General features: G+C 49.1%; 1 protein-coding gene across 1 annotated transcript in view; it reads left to right on the top strand.

Moving 5' to 3' along the window:
- Nucleotides 1–4,971: 4,971 nt before the first annotated feature.
- Nucleotides 4,972–8,681, top strand: part of MYBBP1A (MYB binding protein 1a) — a 45,522-nt gene continuing 41,812 nt past the window's right edge. Inside the window, exons 1-4 of the mRNA XM_069971151.1 lie at nucleotides 4,972–5,227; nucleotides 6,772–6,867; nucleotides 7,316–7,399; nucleotides 8,465–8,539. Of these exons, the coding sequence (XP_069827252.1) occupies nucleotides 4,985–5,227; nucleotides 6,772–6,867; nucleotides 7,316–7,399; nucleotides 8,465–8,539 (498 nt within the window). The 5' untranslated portion in view covers nucleotides 4,972–4,984. The remainder of the gene's footprint in view (nucleotides 5,228–6,771; nucleotides 6,868–7,315; nucleotides 7,400–8,464; nucleotides 8,540–8,681) is intronic.

The following is an 8,681-nucleotide window of genomic DNA, read 5'->3' as shown; positions in this document are numbered from 1 at the left end:
TATTACTCATGGGCAATGTATTCACATGAAATACATAAACTTTCAGTACAGGCGGGGTTTCAAGTCACAAAACACATACATATCACAATCTGATAGCTCCACCCATAGATGGTCAGCAGTTTCCTGTCCTGCTGGTACAACGTGTTTTTTGCCATAAATTGTTTATATAACAGTGTCTCTTTCTTGCGTCTGTATTGTGGCTGCAATGTGAGTTCAAGGTGCTGTGCTCATAGGCCTGCTGCCAGCATTCCTCTTCTTCTTCCAGACTATCTTTCTGTCACGCTCTGATCATGTTCTGATTCAGAGACCTGTATATATAGGTGTAGTCCCACAGGTACGGTGTAAGCAGGTAGAATCACATCACTTAGCCTCAGGGCCGTATTTGCCACTAGGCACTCGTGGTCCAGTGCCTAGGGCGGCACCCGCAGAGAACAAAATATTATTTTTTTTCTAAAAAAATATATTTTTAACCCCCGCCGCCCTAGGCACCGGACCACTCACCCTGCACCCCCCCAGCTGCTCTCCATGCCCCCAGTTTCTCCCCCAGCCCTGCCCTCCCAGCTTCTCCCCCTTTACCCCCCCAGCTGCCCCCAGGTTCTCCCCAGCCCCCACCCCCCACTGCTGCTCTCTATGCCCTCGGGTTCTCCCCCTGCACCCCCCCCCCAGCTACTCTCGTTCTCCCCCTGCCCTCCCAGCTTCTCCCTGCCTCCCAGCTTCTCCCCTGCACCCCCCCCCAGCTGCTCTCCCCTGCCCCCCCCCCAGCTTCTCCCTATGCACCCCCCCAGCTGTTCTCGCTGCTCCCCAGGTTTTTCCCCTGCCCTTCCAGCTTCTCCCCTGCACCCCCCCCAGCTGCTCTCCCTGCCCCCTAGCTTCTCCTCCTGCACCCCCCAGCTGCTCTCCCTGCCCCCCAGGTTCTCCCCTGCCCCCCTAGCTTCTCCTCCTGCACCCCCCAGCTGCTCTCCCTGCCCCCCAGCTTCTCCCCCTGCACCCCCCCCCCAGCTGCTCTCACTGCCCCCCAGCTTCTCCCCCTGGCCTTCCAGCTTCTTCCTGCCCTCCCAGCTTCTCCACTGCACCCCCCCCAGCTGCTCTCCCTCCCCCCCCCCCTAGCTTCTCCTCCTGCACCCCCCCCAGCTGCTCTCGCTGCCCCCCAGGTTCTCCCCCTGCCCTCCCAGTTTCTTCCCTGCACCCCCCCTCCCAGCTGCTCTTCCTGCCCCCCCAGCTGCTCTCCCTGCCCCCCAGGTTCTCCCCTGCCCCTCTAGCTTCTCCTCCTGCCCCCCCCCCCCCAGTTGCCCCCCCCCGCCTGCTCTCACTGCCCCCCAGGTTCTCTCCCTGCCCTCCCAGCTTCTTCCCTGCACCCCCCAGCTGCTCTCCCTGCCCCCCCCTAGCTTCTCCTCCTGCACCCCCCCAGCTGCTCTCCCTTCCCCCCAGGTTCTCCCCCGCCCCCCCCCCCCCAGCACTCCCCCAGCTGCTCTCGCTGCCCCCCAGGTTCTCCCCCTGCCCTCCCAGCTTCTCCCCTGCACCCCCCTTGCTTCTCCCCCTGCACCCCCAGCTGCTCTCCCTGCCCCCCAGGTTCTCCCCCTGCTCCTGCCCCCCAGGTTTTCCCCCTGCCCCCCCAGCTTCTCCCCCTGCACCACCCCCAGCTGCTTTCCCTGCCCCTGAGGTTCTTCCCCTGTCCCCATCTTCTCCCCCTTCCCCCCTGCACCCTCCAGCTGCTCTCCCTGCCCCCCAGCTTCTCCCCCTGCCTGCCCCCTCAGCTTCTCCCTTGCCCCCCAGCTTCTCCCCTACCCCCTCCAGATGCTCCCCCTGCCCTCCCCCCAGCTTCTCCTCTGCCCCAGCTGCTCCCCCTGCCTCCCCAGATTCTGCCCCTGCCACCCCCAGCTGCTCCCCCTCCCCATCACCCCAGCTGCCCGCATGCAGACTAGTTGTGGTCGGAGAAATCTTCATGATGCTGCGCCAGATGGAGAAGAAAGCAAAAAGTGAGCGACGACAATTGGAGAAGACGTCACCTGTCAGTCATTAGTAACTGCACTGTATTTACGCTGTATTCTCTACCCGAAACACCACACAGTACTCTGTATTCTCTACCTGTAAAACCACACAGCACGCTGTATTCTCTACCTGTAACACCACACAGCACGCTGTATTCTCTACCTGTAACACCACACAGCACGCTGTATTCTCTACCTGTAACACCACACAACACGCTGTATTCTCTACCTGTAAAACCACACAGCACGCTGTATTCTCTACCTGTAACACCACACAGCATGCTGTATTCTCTACCTGTAACACCACACAGCATGCTGTATTCTCTATCTGTAACACCACACAGCACGCTGTATTCTCTACCTGTAACACCACACAGCACGCTGTATTCTCTACCTGTAACACCACACAGCAATGTATTCTCTACCTGTAACACCACACAACACGCTGTATTCTCTACCTGTAAAACCACACAGCACGCTGTATTCTCTACCTGTAACACCACACAGCATGCTGTATTCTCTACCTGTAACACCACACAGCTCGCTGTATTCTCTACCTGTAACACCACACAGCACTGTATTCTCTACCTGTAACACCACACAGCACGCTGTATTCTCTACCTGTAACACCACAGAGCACGCTGTATTCTCTACCTGTAACACCACACAGCACGCTGTATTCTCTACCTGTAACACCACACAGCACTGTATTCTCTACCTGTAACACCACACAGCACGCTGTATTCTCTACCTGTAACACCACACAGCACACTGTATTCTCTACCTGTAACACCACACAGCACTGTATTCTCTACCTGTAACACCACACAGCACTGTATTCTCTACCTGTAACACCAGACAGCACGCTGTATTCTCTACCTGTAACACCACAGAGCACGCTGTATTCTCTACCTGTAACACCACACAGCACGCTGTATTCTCTACCTGTAACACCACACAGCACTGTATTCTCTACCTGTAACACCACACAGCACTGTATTCTCTACCTGTAACACCACAGAGCACGCTGTATTCTCTACCTGTAACACCACACAGCTCGCTGTATTCTCTACTTGTAAAACCACACAGCACGCTGTATTCTCTACCTATAACACCACACAGCACGCTGTATTCTCTACCTGTAACACCACACAGCTCGTTGTATTCTCTACCTGTAACACCACACAGCACACTGTATTCTCTACCTGTAACACCACACAGCACGCTGTATTCTCTACCTGTAACACCACACAGCACTGTATTCTCTACCTGTAACACCACACAGCACGCTGTATTCTCTACCTGTAACACCACACAGCACTGTATTCTCTACCTGTAACACCACACAGCACTGTATTCTCTACCTGTAACACCACAGAGCACGCTGTATTCTCTACCTGTAACACCACACAGCACGCTGTATTCTCTACCTGTAACACCACACAGCACGCTGTATTCTCTACCTGTAACACCACACAGCACTGTATTCTCTACCTGTAACACCACACAGCACTGTATTCTCTACCTGTAACACCACAGAGCACGCTGTATTCTCTACCTGTAACACCACACAGCTCGCTGTATTCTCTACTTGTAAAACCACACAGCACACTGTATTCTCTACCTATAACACCACACAGCACGCTGTATTCTCTACCTGTAACACCACACAGTGCTGTATCCTCTACCTGTAACACCACACAGCACACTGTATTCTCTACCTGTAACACCACACAGCACGCTGTATTCTATACCTGTAACACCACACAGCACACTGTATTCTCTACCTGTAACACCACACAGTGCTGTATCCTCTACCTGTAACACCACACAGCACACTGTATTCTCTACCTGTAACACCACAGAGCATGCTGTATTCTCTACCTGTAACACCACACAGCACACTGTATTCTCTACCTGTAACACCACACAACACGCTGTATTCTCTACCTGTAACACCACACAGCACACTGTATTCTCTACCTGTAACACCACACAGCACACTGTATTCTCTACCTGTAACACCACACAGCATACTGTACTCTCTACCTGTAACACCACACAGCACGTTGTATTCTCTACCTGTAACACCACACAGCACGCTGTATTCTCTACCTGTAACACCACACAACACGCTGTATTCTCTACCTGTAACACCACACAGCACACTGTATTCTCTACCTGTAACACCACACAGCACACTGTATTCTCTACCTGTAACACCACACAGCATACTGTACTCTCTACCTGTAACACCACACAGCACGTTGTATTCTCTACCTGTAACACCACAAAGCTCCGCCGCGGAATTAAGCAGTGTTTCCTCAATGTGAACTGGCCCTAAAAGGGGAGAGCAGAAGGAGCAGGAGACAATGTGGATTTGCACAGAGGCCATTATTCTTCACTTCCTGGATTTCTATCAGCTACCAGTGTGGCAGAACCGTACAGATACGGTAATACATTTATAGACACATATATTTAACTTTTAATGTACTTTTAATAGAAAACAAGTTTTTCTTATGCGGAGTTCCCCTTTAATACCCACATCACACAATGTTGCCCACCCCTTTAATTGCCACATGGAATGAAGGCAGCCTGATGACAGTGTGCATATGACTGAGAAACAGGCGTGGTGTACTGATGAAGAACATGACTACCATGCCCAGTCGCCTTCAGGGACTGTTGCAGTCTTGGGGAAAGCATAAACAATAAATACAAAGGTTTGTTGCCCATAGCAACAGCTTCCATTGTACCACCGTAAATGATAAAATGAAAGCTGTGCTGTGATTGGTTGCTATGGGCAACTAAAACTTATTTTACTGTTTGTTTGTTTTTTTTACTGTTGTTACTATGAGCTTCACCTGTCCTTGAGGTGGTAAACTACGTGCGGTTTTCAGTGGCCTTATTTAATTCAATAGTCTCTGTACGAGCCCGCCGACTCGTGCAGCACCTCCCGTCTCCCGTGCCAGTTCCCTTTACTGTAGGAGCTGTTACGCATGCGCGGTGACCCCGGAAGTAGTGCGCAGACACGTGTGCTCCAGAGCAGCATGGCTGTGCAGAGCGGCTCAGGCATGGACAGCGGAGAAGTCGCAGCTAAGAGCAGCCAGAACAATGTCCGTGGTGTCCTGCAGCAGAACAGGCAGTTCCTGGACTTCTTCTGGGACATTGCCAAGCCCGAGCAGGAGGTCAGACTGGCGGCCACTGATAACCTCATCCAGTATCTGAAGTCCAGCGACAAGGTACAGTAGCTGCGAGGATCTGCTGTATACTGGAGGGGGATTGTCACCCAGAAGGGGGTTACTGGAGCTCCTGCCCTAGTTTGTGCAGGTCCCTTTTTACCTATGGCTGCACTTTACTATATATGCAGGTGGGCAACATCCTGGCATGTGATGGCTCTGGCTCTATCTTGTATACATGACCAATGGCACTGCAGTATATGATGGAGGGGCCCACAGCCTATACCTTGGGCACAGTGTAAACTCCAATAGGCAGTACTCCCACACATCCACCATATCCCCTCATGTGGTGGATGAGCCTTACCAAGTGGATGTGTACTTAATAAAGCAGGAATGCTTTCCAAACTAGAAGAAGTAGAAAAGGATTTTATAATTTATATATAAAAAAACAATTACCTGCCAGGGGTGGAAAATAATAAAATGTGTTATACTCGCTATATGCCAGGGCCAGTGCTCCAGTGTCTGAGTATGTCCCCATACTCTCCCAGCTCTGCTGATGGTCATCCAGACCCACTGTTACCAGTCTCTGAGGACGCAGTTGGTTTGGAACTAGTGTTGAGCTGAGATGCCATACTGTTTCTACAGCCTATAGCTGTATCCAGGTTTTCAGCCCTGCTGGAGTCAAATGCCAAACATCCAGGTTTAAAGAACATTGCCATACCTGAACAGTTTATCATCTCTGCTTAACGCTACTCAGAACGTCATTTGAAGAGTTGAGACAGTGTGTCATCCAGACACCAGGGAAGACCAGAGAGGTTAAAGTGACTGTACCACCAGGCCCAGGCTGAAGCACTGGAGGTGGGCCGACCCACCCTTAATGGGAGGAAACCCCAGCCCCTCTATGATGTGACTCCATTAGCATCAATGGAACCCTGTCATGGAGGGGCTGGGGTTTCTTCCCACTAAGGGTGGGTTGGCCCGCCTCCAGTGCTTCAGCCTGGGCCTGGTGGAACAGTCACTTTAACCTATGTATGCACTGCCAGCTAATTCCCTATAATTAGCTGGCAGTGCACATGTAGGTTATACTCTCTGGGCTTCCCTGGTGCCTGGATGACACACTCTCCCAACTCTTCAGATGACGTTCTGAGTAGCGCAAAGATGCTGAACTGTTCAGTGATCCTATCTACTTTGCTGGTACTTAACTGCTCACAAAATTTTCTGCATGTGGGTATGTGGGAAAATCAGCAGCCTGTCTGACCCATGTGAACAAATCCAAGAGTTTTCTTTAGTTTTGGATCCCTTTCTTGTATTCTGTCAAAGGTCATGTCTGTTTTTCTGACTATAGTATCTTTACATGCATCTTAACGCTTTTGGATCAGAGTGAGCAGTGTAGAGCTCATGGAAAGCCTATGGAGTCTGTACCCCTTTGCGTTCAAAAATGAAGAGGAACATTGCTCACTTGAGCACTTCTGTCTCTTTGTTTCACTCTCTGAACCCGGGCCCCACCAATCTAAACTTCTGTCATATCACCATGGCAAGTTTTTCTTTTCTTCAAAGGTAAGTTACCTATTGAAAGTGTCTTATATTATGTTTTTTATTTTTTACAGCCAGATGAGCTGAAATACACCTTTAAGAGACTAGTGGAAGGATTGGCAGCCACTCGGGAAGCAGCAAGGCCTGGATTTAGTTTGGCCTTAGCCCAGGTAGGTACTTAAATGCTGCACTATTTCTTTAATGTCTTTACAAGACACCTATGAGGTACAAAATATAGTTATTAGCGGTTATCAGGCAGAGGTTTAATCCTTACTGCTTTGGTTTGGAGGTACATATCAACCACAATATACTTAAAAGTAATCTGTCGCTAGGTTTATTCCCCCTTAAATGAGGGCAGCATAAACTAGTAACAAAAAAGGATATCTCTGCATCAGCTGCACATAACAATGGAAGTGATAAATCATTCTGTTCAGCTTCTCTGTCACTACGTTATGCTACCCTTAGATAGGACAGCAGAAACCTGCTGATCATTGGATCTGGCAGGTGATTGATTTTCTTGCCCCCATTTTCACCTTCAGTTTTTCTTTTTAAACAATGTTTGATGATTAAGAATCCCTAACAACTTACTAAATGTCTTTCAATCTGGTTTCTTTGAAGGTTCTACAGGGCTTTGAAGATGTCCCACTATCCACAGTTTTGGAACATATATATGACAAGTATAACCTGCTGAAGGTTAAAAAAGTAAGTGTTATGTTCTGATCAAATCACATATATTTTGTGAACTATTTGTGTCTGGACTGCTAGAAGTTTTGTCAAATCTAACAACTATCAAAGCGGAGATGTTGGTGGGAACAGACCCTAATGTTATTCTTAAAGGGGAATTATCGGCAGGTTAGTTGAATCTAATCTGCTGATAGCCCCCTATAGCTCCCCAGGATGCTGAGTAGGAAAGTATAAGTCTTCCTCAGCCCCGGTCCCGCACTGTTAGGGTGCGTGCACACTACAGAACGGTGATGGAAAACCCATTGAGCATTCTGCAGCTCGCGCGCGTCTCTGCCCGTTTTATAGTTTCCATTCTATGCACGGATGGATTTCTTCATCCGTCCAAAGAATGAACATGTTCATTCTTTGGACGGATGAAGGATTCCGCCCGTGCATAGAATGGAGTCTGACACGCGTGTGTTCGCATCAGTCTGCTGGTGGGTGCCAGCTGCGGAATGCGCAACAGGTTTTCTGTCGCCATTCCGTAGTGTGCATACACTCTGTCATGTTCAGCTGGGAGCACTGCCCTGCCTCCACAGCGTCATCCCCCCCCCCCCCCCCCCCCCCGCTAAACTGATAATCAAAATTATTATAGGATTACGCTATAGTGCAAATGGGACACAAATCGTGAGAATTCCCATTTATGTGAATAGGTCTGTAATGCAGTTGCATGCAGATATGTCGGAATTTAAATGCCATCATGTACTTTAATGGGATAGCATTTTTTATGGGTGTCCCAAGATCCAGGTGAATTTAGAAAACCTCTATATTGTGTCGCCTTAAGGAAAGAGAAATATTTTTCTGTCCTCTGTTTTGACTATTAAGAAGTGATGTCATGTCACATGACCATGGAATGGCTCTCCATAAGAACCGCCATAAATATCTCCTGAGGTTTGATATCTAGCCGCTCATTATTTTGTCATTCACCATGCTGATAGAGAGACATATAATGTATATCTTAAATTTACAATTCTAATGGAAAATTGTGTATTGGATAGCAACATTTTAATAATACTAATTCTCCCCTCAATTTCTCTACCTTAGAAATTGGTGAGGAATGCTGCCTTTGGTAATTTTTTTGGAGTTCTGGCCCTGTTCCAGTCAGGTCGGCTTGCTAAGGTAAAGTGATATTTCTTATGCACAAACAAGTCACGGTTGTTTCATTTTTGATTTTTTTTTAAGATGGATTCCTGCTCCTTCCCTGTGTGTGTGTGTGTGTGTGTGTGTATGTGTATACATCTATCTAAAAAATGTATGTAGA

The sequence above is a fragment of the Dendropsophus ebraccatus genome, chromosome 5, assembly GCF_027789765.1.
Source record: "Dendropsophus ebraccatus isolate aDenEbr1 chromosome 5, aDenEbr1.pat, whole genome shotgun sequence".
NCBI lineage: Eukaryota > Metazoa > Chordata > Amphibia > Anura > Hylidae > Dendropsophus > Dendropsophus ebraccatus.
The sequence above is the reverse complement of the archived record's forward strand: the minus strand, read 5'-3'. Positions and strand labels throughout refer to the sequence as shown.